The following is an 18,221-nucleotide window of genomic DNA, read 5'->3' as shown; positions in this document are numbered from 1 at the left end:
CTGATACCTCTTAGAACCAACCAGCACACACCCCAACCCCTACCCTATAAACCTCCCAACCCCACACCTTCCGTGAGGCTCCAAGGGGCGTGTTCTCCCTGGCCCCTAGTAACCCAAGCCAGGTAAACCCAGCTCGTTCTATTACGTGTGTTGCTAATTGTTCAAATGAGGTACTTTTTTTAACTCATTATTTTATAAGTATCACCTATTTCACATAAAACAAAAAAGGTACAATGAAAAAAAATCCCATTATAATAACAACAAAAAAGACAAAATTCTTAGGAAAAAGCACGGTAAAAAATGAAAAGTTTATATGAAAAATAAGCAAACACAAATTGCCAAGAGAGCTCTGAAAAGAATAATGAAGATGTACTAACCCTACCAGATATTAAAACATGATAAAAACTGTACAGTACTGGCGCACTAACAGAAGGACCAATGGAAAAGAATAAAAGTCCCAGAATAACCTCAAACACTGTACATAAAGGAAAATTTTAAAAGTTTAAAAGGAAAGATAACAGTAATGGTTAATTTTATGTGTCAAGTTGGAGAGTATTTGGGGATGAAATTAGCAAATCAGTGACCTTGAGTAAAGCAGATTACCCTCCATAATGTGGGTGGGCCTCATCCAATCAGTTGAAGGCCTAAATAGAACAAAAAGACCAGCCCCCCAAGCAAGAGGGAGTTCTCCAGCAGACTGCCTTCAGGCTTCATCTTTACCATCAGCTCTCCTGGGTCTCAGCCTGCTGGTCCACGCTAGATTTTGGACTTTCCAGCTTCCATAACTGTCTGAGTCAATTCCTTAAAATAAAATATCTTCATCCTAACCAATAAGCTAGTTCTCTGGCGAGACCTAATACAAGAAAAGTTACTTAACCAAGTGGTCATCTAGAGAAAAAAAATTATATTGGATCACACCTCTCTCCATAGATTAGGATAAGTGAAATGTAGAAATTACTCTATGAAAATACTACAAAATAACAGGGGACAGTTCCTTTGTAACTTCAGAGTATGGAAGGTTCATAATCTCACTAAAAATAAAATCCAGATATCATAAAAGAAAACACTGCTAATTCTGACTACATACACATTTTTTTAAATTCAAAAAACCCTTCTGCATGACAAAAAAAATGTACCACAATTAATGTCAAAAGACAAATGATAAGATGCGGAAGTGAGTAATTCATATCACGGACAGAGGTCTAGTCTCCCTAATATACCTAGTTTTTATTATATAAATCAATTTTTAAGAGACAAACAACTGAATAGAAAAATTCAAGATAAAAAGATATGAACTGACAGTCCAGGAATAAAGGAAATGTAAACATTTTTACATATATAAAATGTTCAAAATCACTCATAACAAGAAAAATGTAAATTAAAACTACATTATCAGATTGGTAAAAAGCCAGAAGCTTCTTAAAACCATGCTACTGGCACATGGTAGGTACTCTCACACATCGATGGTGGGAGTATAAACTGGCACAACCCCTAAGAGGAACAATCTAGCAATATTTACCAGAATTACAACTGCATATATCCACTGATACAGCCAGGAATTTATCCTACAGATACACTTGGACATTTGTGAAATGACACATATACAGAGCATCGTGGCATTGTTTGAATTGCAAATAACTAAAAATAATCTAAATGCCCATCAAAAGAGAACTGGTTAAGTACATTATGATATGTCCATAAAATGGAATGAAGCTATAAAAAAGAATGGAGGATTGCTTTATGTACTCCTTTGGAAAGAACCACAGAAAATATATTTAAGTGGGTAGGGAAGGGGGAATGACAAAGAACAGAAGAATGTTTACAGTATGTTACAGTGTACCAACATTTGTGTAAAAATAGAGCTAACAATTAAAATACGGTATTTTGCTTCTTTATATAAAGAAACGTACAATAAACTAATGAAGTGGTTATCTAGCAAAGGGTGAGGAGGGTGGTGAGCTAGGCAAGAGGAACTATGGTGGAGACTGGAATCTGTACCCTTTCCTTGTACTTGTTAATTTTTGAACCATATGAATGTATTGATTATCCAAAACATTACACATTAAAAAATGTTAAAGACACAAAGTGAGGTATCTTAATGGAACCCTAAAATTACCTTTTGTATCAACCACATTAACAAAAGACACAAAGTCATACTTGCTGATTATCTCCTAATACAAAAATCAACAGACTGTGTATGCTATATCTGGGAACAAAAGGAAAGTCTACAGGAAGGAATGTTCTGTCTGTTACGAAACACTGGCTTCTTACATTAAATACAGTTGAGCTCCTTTGTTTTTTAAATGCATGTGAATTCAGCATTCTAAATTCTTATTAAAATTTGGCTTGATTTTGAAAATATTCTAGTGGTTATTTTTACTTTGTTTTGGGATAGATTTGGGGGGATTATTCTGGTTTTGGAGGTGCTAACTATATCTAAAATGCTAGATCTCATTTCCTAGATAAACTTTCCAAATCTATCTGAACATCAAATTCCCTAAAAAGTAAAACTGTTCCTGTCAAACCAGACCCTCTGATTAGACTACCTAAATGTCTCAAGCTACCTAAATGTCTCTGATTTCCATTTCTTTGTCCCAGAAGAGTTTACTGAAACTTAAACTTAAAAAATATTTAGACATTCTATATAGTTAGGGAGTATGAAAACAAGAAAAAATTTCCAATATACTTTGAGAAATATTTGTTTTTCCTCAGAATATACCCCAAAAAATGACAGTATTTACATTAAGGAATCATTTTTATATAGTATTTCCTGACATATAATTTATTGTATTCAAGTCAATAAAATAACAGCAGTATCGTTCAAAGCATAAAAGAGGCCTAAACTAAGCACATTAAAATAGTATTCATTAAAATAAGATTTGACCCGTAGTATGCTTTAAATATTTAAATATGAAGGATATTAAATAACTAATTGCCATGTGGAAGAAGTCATCAGTGAATGCTTCATAAAGGAAGTAAATTTTGAACTTGGTCTTGAAGGAAATGACAGGCACTCAGAATCCTTAATCAAATTGGTTTTACAATCAGAGATTCATTTTAGCTCACTGAAGGAAAATGAGTAATATAATCTCTCTATTGAGTCCTCCTTAAACTCTGATGACATGACAAAACATTCTGTCTACAGAGAAGCTCAATAAGGCTCTGAAAGCCCAGGAAAAGCCTGTAACTTTATATATCATAAACCCAGACACCAGTCTCTCTCACTTAAAAAGAAACGGTATTGAAAGGTTATTTAATTTTCCCACATTTTAATAAAAGACCAGACTGAGTAACTTTGAAATAATGTACATTCCTACCTCTATAAATTGCTTTATATAAAACCAAAATTTTGAAAACATATATGCAAAAAACAAGATTCTACAGATCTTCAATCTCAGCTGTTGTTTTAACATGTTTTCTTTGAAGTCATAAACTCTTTTTGGAACTCAAATAAAAGTCACATGGGAAAAGACTCCAAAGAACCCAAGAAAATACTTAAGAAATCGGCTGAATTTATTAAAATTAAGCTTCATATATTTATATATGTTGCTTAGCATCTACAACCTCTCCAAGCTGTGTAAGTAGCACTTTAAAAACTGAATAGTCAATGTCACTGTCTTCCCCTCTCTTCACCACCCCCAACCCACAAAAATGAAAGGAGAGAGGAAAATATAAAACGCAAAGTTACATTTTGACGCTTATGACGGAAAGTGCTATGAAAGCTCTATTTGAATTCAGAGTACAGGTCCTGAGCTCACGATACCTTTTAATATCACTGAGCGACAATCTCTAAAACAAGATGAAACTTAATCACTGTACCAAATGCATATGTACCATTTTTCTACAAATCATGTAAGCTGACATGCACAGCCCAATAACCTAGGAGTATTTAATGAGGCTGATTTAAACTAGAAAGTGTTTAACACACTTAAAAGTACATGATTCCCTTTAGTATTTTAATATATTGTAATTGAAGCGACTATCTGTCTATAAGCTAGTTTAGGAAGAATAACACTGCCAAAGGCAACAATGTTTTGACCCAGTAGCACGTACCATTAAAACAAGAACAAATCAAAAGAAGGCTCAACATAAAAACACCATGTATGTGTGCCAACTAGATAGATTAAATGATCAATAAAACCATTTTCCGGAATAAGCCTCAACGGAGTGACAGAGTACTTTCTGGAAAGATTCAGAACACAGATGACAAAGAACATGAAATGACTGACATTTTCTGCTGTCACTAACCAGTAATGTAAGAAGCTATTAAACTAGTCATTCTTCTTCCCACCCTTCAATCTCAAACATCCATTCGTAAACAAAGAGTTTAGGTTATAGTTCTGCATTTTCTCAAAACTTCAATTTTTCCCACTGAGAACAGAAATGTTTTCAATGGGCCGGGAAGACATCTCAGAACAGAGGCCTGGGGACCAGGACTGTGCTCACCTGCTGCGGCTGGTACCTCTGCTGGGGCTGGGACGGCAGATACTGCGCCTGCGGCTGCTGGCTGTAGTAAGGCTGCTGGCCCTGCTGGCAGTAACCGCTCACACCTGGCTGGCCATACTGAGGCGGCACCTGTCACGAAGTCAAGCGGGGCAAGTGAGAAAGTCAAGACGTGCCATTCAGCGAAATCAAATATGGTTTCAATTCAGCAACAGGAAGTGGGTTCTTTGCTAAGCAATTGAATTCGATATTTTTAATGTTCTCCCCATTAGATAAATTGGCATACTGCTTTCTACTCACATACTATCAATGAAGACAAAAGAAAAAGTATTTTTTGAAGCAGAGTTAAATTATCAGACATCAAAAATTGATAATTTCACAAACATCCAGTGGCAGGGTCGGGGGGAGTTCCTAATACTGACGGCAAAAAATTGTTTCTGCTAGGGCTTCCCTGGTGGCGCAGTGGTTGAGAGTCCGCCTGCCGATGCAGGGGACGCGGGTTCGTGCCCCGGTCCGGGAAGATCCCACGTGCCGCGGAGCAGCTGGGCCCGTGAGTCATGGCCGCTGAGCCTGCGCGTCCGGAGCCTGTGCTCCACAATGGGAGAGGCCACAACAGTGAGAGGCCCGCGTAACACCAAAAAAAAAAAAAAAAATTGTTTCTGCTAGAAAGTCAAAGCAGCATTATGCTAATCCATTCTCATGCAACACTCAGATGAAAATGAACTCCAGTCCAAGCTCACTAATACTTTGTAGGATGCTTGTGGTTTGGGGACATGTTTGTTTCAACTAAGGTCAGAATGCCTCAATTACATTTTAGCAGATACCAGTTACAGCAGCAATTCCGTTACCCAATACTATTTTGGCTAAAAAGAAACAACACTGCTTTATAATAAAATGAAACCCATTTAGAAAACAATACTATGTATATCAAACAATGTAACTATCAATATGAGTTCTTGATGGAAAGATATTCATAGCTATACAAGGACAGTATTTTCCTAGTTGATAAAACGGTTACTGATATAAAGCAAAGCGTATTGTGCTGCAAATACCCAAGTTACAGACAGAATGACCTAAAATCAGTCTTCTCCATTTCTAATTTACATGAGCCTAAAAAATCTTGAAATCATTGTTCAAACAAAAGTCCTTCCTCATTCAGTAAATACACCACTGATGATATTTTCTGATGTTCTTTCAAATGAGAAATCTATTGACATTTTTTTTTCCCTAATTGAGAGAAAGAACAGGAGAGGAAAAGAAAAACAAGATATCAGGACGGCAAAAAGCACTCCTGGAATGAGAATGGTGAAGTCACTGTTAACACCACAATAGGGTCCATTTGAGAACTGCAAGAACATGATCCCCATAAGCACACATACTTAAGAATTCAGTCATCAGTCCCAGATATACACTTAAAAAACAAATTGACTATAGAATACTGAATGAGGAAAAGAAGAGAGTGAGAAGGAAAGTATTAAACACTCTGCCTCTAAGACCAATTAGCACAGTAATTGGCAACATATTCAATGAAGTAAAAGGGAAAAAATGCAGAAAGCTAAAGTTCATATTCCTTTTGACCCGATCTAGATTATTTTCGAGCTGCTAGCAACGCTGACAAAACATTTGGCCACAATGGCTTACAAATGCCTCTCATTTCGCAGACCCCAAGTTAGTAGAACAGACAAGTTTGTATTGAAAACCATTCAACAGCACAGTTGAATTCTTTGCTTTTATTTATTTTACAGCTTGATATCTCATAATGAATGTATGTCCCTGACATAAGCCAAGCCAAAGAATTTCCATAAAATACAACTCCACATGCTAGAATACCATATACTACCACAACACATACCCTTCCGTTCAACACCCATATGTTTGATTTGATATCTAATACTGCATTTCACACAAGCATCTTTGCAGTTTGATTTGAAGCAGTTAGGGTAACACTTTGCCAGTGTTAAAATGACTGTAAAGCTCAGTCAACACAGCCAGCAACTCCCCTGTGAATTGCACTTTAATATGTTGACTTTCTGGTTTACAGAAACCCTTACGCACAATATGGGAGTGTGTGTGGGGGGGTTCTATTTTCTAAGCAAGACAACAAGAGGACATATTGCAGGAGTCTCCTAACACTAGAGAAGCCATGAACTTACTAGATTCTTTTACTATCTATTCCAACTCCGAAAAGTGGGGAAGCAAGCTGGATGCAGGGGAGGCAGGTAGGATGGGTGGGAGTGTACGCAAACCTTCAATGGATCCATAGCAACAATCTGCAGAACAGAGCAAACGTCAGAGGGGGAACCATCAAAAGCATCTGCTTGGGAGATTTCATCACTGTCTTCCACAATTAAAAACCTACTTGCTATCCTTTTAAATACATGGTCTAATTATTTGGTACTAACTAACTGGCTAACTAACCTTCTGAGACCCTGGGATAACTGATAGGGCCTAGAGCCAATCAACTGCATTTGGCTTATTGTCCTTACGTGGGAGCCACGACAAAACAGAGATTACTAAGTTCTAGTCTACCTAAAGAATCTCTGTACTAGAAACGTATGAAATCTAAATCCAAGCCCTCCTGTACCTCAGTTGTGTGAATATGATCAATCACATAATGATATGCCTTACATCTCCGTCTGCAAAATGGGGCTACCTCCTCTATTAATTCCTATTAATATTATAACCAGCAATATTATCATCCTATTTGGAATTCTACACAATAATTATTACTTACTAAACTAAGTTGTAGTGCTACCTCTAAAACATTGTTAACTGTTATCTTTAAAAAGCAATTTCTAAATATAATACACCTCAGCTGTCAGGAACTAATGTCAATTCTTTAATGGTCAATAATGTTTTTGCTTTAATCAATTTAGATGTAGGGCTTTCAAAGTTCTATTATATGATTTTCTGACATCTTAAACCAAACAATCATTATTAAGAAACATAAATGGAAGGGTGGAGCCATAATACATGTAATGCCCCAGAGCCTACTGCCAGAAGTTGTCTGCACAAACCCCAGAGAAACTGTGGTCTCGCACTGCCGGCTTCTCACACGCCATCAAGGCCTTCAGCCACACCGCTCCTCACTCAGATCTCCCATCTTTCACAGCATCTGCTGAGGACTGAGAAACCCACCACACTGTTATGAAGACCCAAAGGACTAAGTCATGAGGGAAGCATATGAGCTTTTATCGTCTCAAGTTTTGCAAAATCAATTTTGGCTACTAAGAGTCCTTTTGTTTATCTCTCAGTTCTTAACCATATTCAGGATACATAAGATTACCAAACTGTTGAATTCAACTGTTCAACAGTTACCAAACTGTTGAAATTTAACCAAGAGTTACTGAGTTTCAGGAACCAAGGGCTGAGAATTGAGGAAACAAAGCACTTCTGTCTCAGATACCACCCGTCCCCTAACCGGCCTAACCCACCATCATTTTCATGCCACTTCTGATTTGATTTTACCACAGGGGAGATTATTAGATTTCGTCAGTTACCCCTTTAATTATGTGTTTACCGTTTGTCCTCATCACTAGACTACACACTCCTACACCCATGGTATGCCTCCTGGAAGGGGGCCTGCCACTGAAATGTTTGTTGGATGAATAATGAATGTTGTTCAATGGATTATTAAATCAAGTTATTATTATATAAAACTTTAGTGCTCGCTTCGGCAGCACATATATTATATAAAACTTTAATGATGGAACACATTATAAAACTGAAATGACTTATACCATCCAAGTCTTTGATTCAGCTTCATCCAATAGACAAAAACCTCAAACCTCACATTGACAGCAGCAGAGGACCCTCGGCTATTACCGGCTAACCCTCGAGGTCATTACTGCCCAGCCAACGCGCTGGACATTTATCACTAAACTAAACCAAATGGAAATCTCCAGAAAATGTCTAAGATCAGGGATTTTCTATCTGTTATGTAAAAATAAGAAAAACAGAAATTTCTCTCATTTCTAAATAAAGAGGATCTTCAAGTGGAACATAAGCACACACAGTAACAAAATGTTTTATTCCAATTTTCAAAGAAATGTGAATGCTTTCAAACATTATCGGAGAGGGAAAGTATAGCTAAAAATGATTCATTTACTTTAAGTATTTATTTTACGAAACTACTCTGATAAAGGACATGAGTATTAACTTTCAAATCTCTGTGTCATGTTAAATGTGCAGAATTCCAGGCCCCACTTTTCATTTTACTTTACCTTGAACTCTTTGCTCATACTTCAACAATGAAGAAATGATCAGGTTTATATTCTCATCCTTTTCCTATCTAAAGAAGTTTGAGAAAGCAGTTTCTCCACTAAGTTTCAAGGTGCACTGCCCTATGACCCAGCAATTCCCCTGTGAATACATACCCATGAAACACTCACATGTGTCCCAGGAAGGATATTCCATCCAATACTATTTACAAGAGCCAGAAAGAGGAAGCAATCTAATTCCAACACAGTAAGTAAATGGGAAAAATAGATTTTGCTAGAGTCATACGTGGAATTCTAACCATAAAGTGTACAGTTTAGTGGCATTAAGTAGATTCACATTGTTGTGTGACCATCACAACTATCCATCTTCAGAACCTCACCATCCCAAAACGAAATTCTATTTCCATTAAACAGTAACTCCCCATTTCTATCCCCCACCCCAGCCCCTGGGAACGACTATTCTGCTTTCTGTCCCCATGAATATGGTTATTCCTTTTGAGTCGGGCTTACTTCACTTAGCCTAATGCCTTCAAGGTTCATCCATGTTCCAGCATGAATCAGAATTTCATTCCTTTCTAAGGCTGAAAATATTTCCATTTTAAGTATATACAATATTTTGTCCCATCGTGGGCAATGGGTGGGTTGTTTCTACCTTTTGGTTACTGTGAGTAATACTGCTACGAAAACAGGCATACAAATACCTGCTCAAGCCTTTTCTTTCACTTCTTTTGGAAATATACCCAGCCCATAAGTGGAACTGCTGGATCATACGGTAGTTCTATGTTTAATTTTTTGAGAAACCGCCATACTGTTTTTCACAGCAGCAATACCATTTTTTAATTCCTGCCAGCTGTGCACAAGGGTTCTAATTTCTCCACATCCTTGACAACACCTGCTATTTTCTGTTTGTTTTTGTAATAGCCATCCTAATGGGTGTGAAGTGGGTTTGATTTTCATTTCCCTAATGATTAGTGATTTGAGCATCTTTTGCATGCTTAACAGTCATTTGTTTATCTTACTTGGAAAAATGTATTAAAGTCTTTTGCCCATTTTTTGATTGGGTTGTTAGGTTTTTGTTGTTGAGTTGTAGGAATGCTTTATATATTCTGTGTATTAATCCCTTATATGATATATGATTTGCAAATATTTTCTCCTCTTTTGTGGGTGGCCTTTTTGTTCTCGTGATAGTGTCCTTTGATGCACAAAAGTTTTAAATTTTGATATACTCCAATTTATCTATCTTTTCTTTTGTTGTCTGCGCATTTGGTTTCCATGTCCAATAAATCACCGCCAAATTTAACGTCATGAAGCTTTCCCCTAGGTTTTCTTCTAAGAGCTTTAGAGATTTAGCTCTTATGTTTTTAGGTCTGACACATTTTGAGTTAATTTTTGCACATAGTGTAAGGTAAGGGTCCAACTTCCTTCTTTTGAAAGACCTGTTGTTCTTACTCTAGTATATAATTTTCGTATCGGCTTCAGATCCTTTTGCTCTAACAGTTTGGTTTGGTATCTACACTTCCCTCTAGAACTATATTAAACGAATACAACACACATTCAACGAACTGTATAATCTGTTTATATGAAGTTCAAAAACAAACTTTATAGCAAAACTAATTTATAGTGATAGTAATCAAAACAGTGCTTGTGGGATATGGGGGCTGGTGAGAAAGAGGGGTGAGGAAACTTCTGGCGTGATGAAAATATTCTGTATCTTAACTGGGATGGTTGGTTCATAGGTGTACCTTATTTGTCAAAACTCATCGAACTGTACACTTAAGGTCTGAGCATTTCATTGTATGTATATTATAACTTTAAAAGTATGTATATACACTTAATAACGAAGAAGGTATCTAAACTTTTGACCTCACGTTTTTTCTAATGTATTTATGTCAAACCATTCCGGCCTTACTTAAACCTAGATGTAAGTTTCCTATTTGACAATAAAATAGTAACCGTTTCTAGGAGCTTAACAGGGAGTTTTCATACTTTCAATTTACATAATTCCAAAATATTACACAGCAATTAATACTGAAACAATCATAATGAGTATGTAAATTCAAACGTTTAACGCAAGTCACAATATGTATAGGAACAATATCCCTTCAACCCAGAATTCTGCTTTTGGGAATTTACCTTAAGGAAAAATATAAAACAAGTGTGCGAAGATATGTGTAGCAAGGAGGTCACTGCACGCCCCTGATACCACCCCCACTCAAAAACAGGGAAGCAGCCTAAATGGTTAAATGTGCCTCCATAGAGACTGGTTTAAAAGGGGAGGGTAATGATATTTTATTCAATAAAATATCACAGAGTCATTAAAATGAATGATTCTAATTGTAGATAATATGTATTGAATAGCAAGAAAGTCTGTCCCTGGATTTTTGAGGTGGGACTTAAGGTGTAGCAGGTTACAAAACCATATATATATTTTTTTAATATGAAAATCTGTGTATGTGTGGTGAGTAAAGAATTAATAGCCCAGAAGAATATACATCAAATGTTATGTACCATTTCTTAAACCAACTCTGAGTTTTTCATGAATCTAAAACTAAATGCAATTTATTTTGGATTAATTATTGCTGTCCTTCTAAGAATTATCAAAAAGTATAACAATTTATATTTAACAGCAGAAAGCTTCTTAATTTTTATTTGTTTGTTTTTCATCATAAATGTGAGTCCTTCCATATAAATTCTACAAGAAAAGGAAGGCAAAAAGCATAGGAAAAATGAGTTCACAACAGCTACATTTTAGTCACTACTGTGGCATATTCTGCTGGCTTCTGATTTTACAGAGTAAATGCTATTTTTCATGCATAAGAGACAGACTGAAAATTCCCCACAGCAAGGAATTCAGATGCTAAGTCTATGTGTGGCTGAACCAACTGCAGGAGGAAATTTTATTATGTCAACATGTCCAGTCAAAAATAATGTGTTAGAAAGTAATAAATAAAGTTTACACGGTCAAAATCCTACAAATGCTCCACAATCTATAGTCCCTTAAGCTAAGTTCCCAACTGAGACTTTTAAACAATTTAGGTGCTTTTTAAATTCACTTTCTTATTTTAAAAAGAGAAATAAATCTTGTCCTTAAGTTTGTCTAAGGGGGGAAAAAATACTCTGTAACTTCCTGAAATTACTCCTTCATGCTTGAAAACTGAGAAACAATCAACGAATGTATACTGAGTGCTTATTGTATGCACTGTATAGTAAAGCCATAAGTTCCTTCAAATTTTGTCCAGCTTCCCTTGAGTAACAGAAAAAAGACAACGTGGGCTTGGAGGAGTCAGCAAAGAAGTCAAGGGTCAAGCAGTGTCTAAACTCCAGAACAGGCTTGATGACCAACCACACAAACAAGCTAGTTACTCAGTTCTCGTTGCTATAAAGCCCACTTCCATTTTTGTCTATGCCCTTGTACCTAACAGATAACTTCCGGGCCATGAACACTGCTGCTGTTTAACAGACGGAAAAATAACCAACATATCTGGGCTACTTTAGCCCACTCCCTTAGTTTAAAATTTTTTTTTAATTCGTATCAGAAAATAGCTTTACTTTTTGATTTGTGAAACTAAATTAAAAAGTTCTCATTTGTCATCAGCAATAAATTTTTTCTCATGACAAATTTTGCTTTCTAAAACTTCCTTATCAGGTAACACACTTTACGTTTATAAGATCATAAACAGTGAAAATAATATATATATAATCTCTCTTGGATTTCTTTATAATTATTAATTGCCTACAAAATTTCACTGCTTATTCTAAGTCCAACTGCTCTATATTTAGCAAATCACAGCTTAAGCGAATACTATGTCAGACCAATTTCTGCAGGAGTGAATACGCTACGTGGCTGTGGGAACTAAATGGTAGTGCCTTTCATGACCTCAATTTCCAAAAGCCGGCGATATGTCCTGAACGGCCTTTATTTCCTCTTCATAATCACTGTCATTCTATTACCCACAAATTTATTTATACCCTTCTTAAATTAATTTATATTTCTAGTCTCTTGAGGGTAACAAGTTCTGGAACATTAGTCTCTCGAGGGTAACAAGTTCTGGAACATTACTATCCATTTTGTAAAGTGGTACATCCTTTAGTTTCCATAAAATTAACTCCAAACTTCAAGGAGTGCCCCCTAATGCTAGTACATGGAACTTGATTAACAAATGCATGGTCAATCAATGCCAGCCAAAGCCTTTATTGTACCAGATCAGAGATTCCTTGTCAACTGCTTTCTGCCCCCCTCAGTCCCTTGATTATTTTCACTGCCTTATCTAAACTGCATCCACTGTTGGTCTTTATTGTGGCATAGCAACTAAAATAGCGTAAGTGATTCCAAAGGCACAGCAACCATGGCTGTACACAAGAGTGAAATCACTTTTCTACTTACTTTTAAAAAGAAACCTCTAGTACACATTTTGTATTCTCCTCTACCTCTTAACTGCAGATGTTTTCACCTTTTTTTCCAGGTCACCCAATTAGAGAAGATTTTGTTTAAGTATTCATAAAATGCAGGCATTCACTGGCAGTAAAACGCTTCCTCTCATTTACAACCAGTGTTGAACGAAAGTCTTACTGTACACAAAATTAACACACAAGTGTATAATTGTAGTTTTATGCTCAAGTGCCCTAATTATGCACTTTAAAACACTTTCTTCCCAAGGATCCATCGAAGGCGTTTGGTATCACGGATCTATGAGGTCTACAGTGCACTTCTTTGACAAAAGAGAAGCATAACAAGAAAAAACCCTGCAGCTTCGGAAAGAAAGTATGCATGCAATGTACATGATGATAAATCTCATTCTAAAAATTTTAGCTAGAAAAAGAGTATATTTCCAATGTATATGAATGGGTGAGGGGTCTACTACCTAAGAGTAAAAGATGAATTCTTACTACCTGTTCTTGAAGCAACCAGAACCAGCATACCACAGCAAGTGGTCTAAAATCTTTCATAAATCATCATGGGGAGAACAACTCACCTATGAGTCTGCGAGCCTTACTAATATAATAATACAAGCAGGAAAAAAACTTCACAGTAAAAGGAGCCTTGCTCATTTCTAACGCAGAAGCTTTGACATCTAGGTTACTAGTATTTACATTTAAAACAAAATGAAAAAAAAGTATTTTCCATACCAAACACACGCAGTCATTTTTCAATTAGAGAATCATAACTATGGAAATGCATCAACATGGTTTGCATGAAGCCCTACTTCTGTGGAGCTCACGGTATGTACAGAAAGAAAAGAAGGGCTCTGACGGCCATCTATAGAAATAAATAGGTCAACTCTGCTACAGAAGCAACATTTTCTTAGAAAAAGTGACTTAAAAATAAAAACATTTTTTAAAAAGGAAGGAAGGAAAGAGGGAGGGAGGGAGGGAGGGAGGGAGGGAGGAAGAAAAGGCCTGAGCTGCCTCACAGGGACACAGTTGTCTCCATTCAAGAAAGCACTTTACCAAGAAACCAGGCACGTGATGTTGTATGTAATGAATACATCTCACTGAAAAGCAACTTGGAGTTTCCATCTTTCTTGTTATATTACTGGCCAAACTGCAACAGGTAGTTGTAACTGGTGAATATAATCTTTGAGTTGTTTCAATTTTTAAAAATATATATAAAAAGATTACAAAATCAAAAGTCAAAACAGTACAACAGTACCTCACACACATATTAGAACAGCAGTTTTCTAATAGGACTTTAAGTGTGAGGCTACAGTACGTTCATGTTTTCAAAAACCACCCACTTGGTCTACTCACACGTGGTAAGAACACTGTTGTTTACTACAGGTAGAAAATGGAAAATACTCAGCAGTGCAACTGATGGGAACTTCTTGCCTAGCTGCCCTTCTGGCCAGATTTCATAAAGCACAGAAAGAGAGGCCAAGAGCGTTGCCAACTCTCCCACATAAACCCAGCTGCCAAAATGGATGTGCCGAAAGGGCGTTTCAGAGAATTTTGAAGAGATAACCTTTGCTGAGGCTGCAGGGTCAACTCTGTAACCGCATGACTGGAACATGTGCAGTGAACGCTAGATTGAAAAGACTGTTCTACTGCAGATAACTATGGAGTGGGGGAAAACAGAGAAAACAGGGATTTACCAGAATCAGACTAGAATTTTAAACCAGCCAATGGAGAGACAAGCAACTGGTATCTTCTATGGAGGGGAACTTGATGGTGGAGGGACATGAGGAGAGAGACCGTTCACAGCAGGGTCTTTCTACCTTGGGGATTTTATACCATGCAGTTAAAAACTCCGTGTGTGTGCGCGCGCACGCGCGTGAGTGTGTGTGTGAGATTTGTTAATGCAGTTCTGAAGTTGTTTCTTTTTTTAATTAAAGAGTCAAAGCGGGGAACTATGTGATTACACTTTTCCAAGAGTCTAAAGTTCATCCATGGAGGGTAAGGGGGCTAGTTGCTTCTATATCCTCTCTCTCCTGCTCACAAAAAGAAGAGAGAGGGAGGGAGGGAATGATTTTAGTAACTGAGTTTATAAAAATGTGAGTAAAGAAACCACCAAGCCCCTCAAAAATGGATATTTCAAAAATGTGATCTTTTAAAAATATACAGTCTAAGTGTTCTATAAGATACCTTTTAAAGGAGAAACTTGTACTCATTTATCTATCCACCCCTAAACGTAAATAATGTATATGGTGAAAACTGTATGAATGAAGAAAAGTAATAGCGATGGTAATGCAAAAGGGTCAGACTTCTCCATGTAACACGGCCAAAACCCAAACCTGGCTTCCTCTGAGACTTTGAGAATTCAGTAGACTGAAGAATCTAAGAATAGACAGTCCCAGGGGACGAACCAGTATGGGGACCTTTACCGGCATCCCCTCTGAGTAGAGGCACTGACACTGGCTCGGAGGGTGGGGAGACAGCTGCAGGCTTTGTCCTTTGCTACCCAGGGACACAACAGCCTTCAAATTACCATAATTAGCTGGTCATTTTATTTTTTGCCCTTTCAGAATGAACTCATAACAAATAATGAGTGAAAATAAAGGAGTCCTTTTGCACTGGGAGGTGTTCCTACCACTAACCCACCCTCTCTCACAAATCAGTGATATCGCTCCTGAACCCAACCTGCAAAGGTAAGACTAAAGGAAATATATATATGCACATGAGTGGCTGAAAAACTGACTCCTTGCATTTTATTCCCTGGATCATAGTCTGAGTTGGGGGGCCGGGTGGAAATGCTCAAAAATACATGCAACACACAAAATCACATATTTGGATCAATAAGCTATTGTTTTAAACTGAAAATACACACTCATTCCCCCATCCTCAGAAGGCTAAGCCTAATTACACTTTATTGTAAATTATTTTATCATGCGCTGTTAGAACTGGTAGAGATTTCAGAGATCACTGGTTCAACCCTGTCCTTATTAAGATCAAGAAGGTAGGGTCAAGGGTTAGGAAACCTGCACGATTTCACCCAGCTGGAGTCTCAATTGGAATTCAACTCTCTGCGCACACCCCCTCCCTACCCAGGGCTCATTCCACTCTCCCAGGGTGCTCAGTCATTGGATGGAAGGACTGGGGAGTAGCATGTTAAGCTAAGCATGGAAGACACTCAGGCTGGGACAGGAAGAGCAAAGGACACTCTGGACACTGCTCTGTTCTAGCAGAGAGCAGTCTAAGAACAGACAAGAGTACTGGGGAGCCCAAAGAACCTAAGGGAAGCAGCTGGAGTGGGAAGGGGTTGAAAAAAGGGAGCTCGGTGAGTAAAAACACAATGGCTACAAATGAGAAATGGACACACATTCTTTTAAGTTTTAAACACTGAAATTAGAAAGGATTAGGATATAAAATTTCTACCAACACAGATATCATATACTCAAGGCAAAAGAGAGGAGGGCGGGAGGCCCTTCATTTTTAGTCATTTGGCACATAAATTTAACCTATATGATAAACTTGTGATATCGGGTAATAGTTTAAAGAGGAGTTTCATTTTGAGGTTGAGACAGTATGAGGAAATGATGCTTTAGATAAAAATATCAAAGCCCTTGAAGTATAAATATATTTCAAAGCAAATGTTTATATAAGAAGAGAAAATCATTTAATTATTTCCCTTGAGATCTGCAATTTTTTTTTATTTCATCAGATGGAACACACGTGCCAAATAGTCCCAAAAGACTGGTCAGGAAAAAATATAGGATGTTGATATTTTAAAATCATTAACAGAAAGACACTTGGGGGTGGACAGAGGAAGCTTTACCTAATGTAGAATTATCAACAAATTAAATGTTTCACTTCTTTCTCTACCGTCTCTTCTATTTATATTTAATAATTTATTTTAAATCATTAAAATTAGACATTCTATAACCCATTCATTTTGAAACACAACAAATAATCAAAATTACAATTATCCCCCACAAAACTATACTTGAACACAGATGTGTTCTCAGACTGTCCATTCTAAGCACCTCTGCGGGGAAGTCAGTAGACTTTGGGATAATACAAAAGTCATTTAACTATTTTGCTAAAACATGAAGGGGTACAAAATAATTGTCCTAAGATACAGTCCTCCAATCCAATGGCAAATAAAGATAACAGGGTCAAAATGTTTCTCATTAGACCATATTCTAATCCTACTTTAACTACAAAAAAACAATTTCTTCATTACCTTTAGAAGGAAAAAGCCACACTTCAAACAGTATACCAAAATAATTTTCATTTTAATAACTCCTTTAAATTTAAAAGATGCGTTACACATATTATTGGGGGAGGGGGACGATTTCCAACTATTCATTTGACATATTTAGTTTCCTTTCAAGAACGTTGCTTACAAGACCAGTGGAAGTCCATTAGAGTAGCAAGGTAACACTGAGGTCACGGAGTCTCCCCGAATCAAGACCAGGTATGAGGAACTAGTGAAGAATGGTCATTTTCTAACCAGAGATATTACATTCAATAATCATCACAATCACTTAAAACCTATAGCTATTTCTTACTGCCAGAGAAAAGAAGTAACAACACTAGTATCTAGCCATTTGGTGTTTCCTAAAATCTCTTTCCAATATCCTCCACTCCCCAGACTGGTGGGAGCCTAATAAATCTAGAAATCCCTGCCACCCCCTTAGCAGACTATGATTACCCCATACGTCCCAGACAAATCAATTGTTAGGGTCTGGGCGTGCCACCCTGAGCAGGTTCTAACCCTCCTGAATGAAACTCTCCATCTGCAGGACAGCCTCCAGGTGGTGCGCCTTCACTGCAGGCTTCTTCAGGGGGCTTCTGCTGGGACACAGGCTGCTTAGCTGGCCACGCCCTGACATGGAGCTGATGTGGAGGGTAAGTGACCTGTCCTGCAACTGGTAAATCAAGTAACTGTGCTTTCAATTTTCCATCAAGTTGTCCTGCAAATAGGCCATATTCTAATTCTACTTTATCTCAACTATTAAGAAAAAAAAAATCTTAAATTTCCATTAGAAAGAAAAGGGGTGAGGAATCAAAGGAGCTAAAAATACTGAAGGGTAAGCGGAGCAATGGCTTTCCAATGTTTTGATTCCAAATCAAAAGAAGAATTACGTTTTATATCACAACCTTGAACACACATGACATCCT

General features: G+C 37.2%; 1 protein-coding gene across 3 annotated transcripts in view; it reads right to left on the bottom strand.

The window, feature by feature from the left end:
- ARID1B (AT-rich interaction domain 1B) overlaps positions 1 to 18,221 on the bottom strand; it is a 364,765-nt gene that overhangs the window by 284,708 nt on the left and 61,836 nt on the right. For all 3 annotated transcript variants that reach the window (XM_024747857.1, XM_024747856.1, XM_024747858.1), the window contains exon 2: positions 4,447 to 4,575. In XM_024747857.1, coding sequence (XP_024603625.1) covers positions 4,447 to 4,575 — 129 coding nt within the window. The remainder of the gene's footprint in view (positions 1 to 4,446; positions 4,576 to 18,221) is intronic.

The sequence above is a fragment of the Neophocaena asiaeorientalis genome, unplaced genomic scaffold, assembly GCF_003031525.2.
Source record: "Neophocaena asiaeorientalis asiaeorientalis breed wild unplaced genomic scaffold, Neophocaena_asiaeorientalis_V1.1 scaffold123, whole genome shotgun sequence".
Lineage (NCBI taxonomy): Eukaryota > Metazoa > Chordata > Mammalia > Artiodactyla > Phocoenidae > Neophocaena > Neophocaena asiaeorientalis.
Note: the sequence above shows the minus strand (reverse complement) of the source record. Positions and strands in the feature narration are given on the sequence as shown.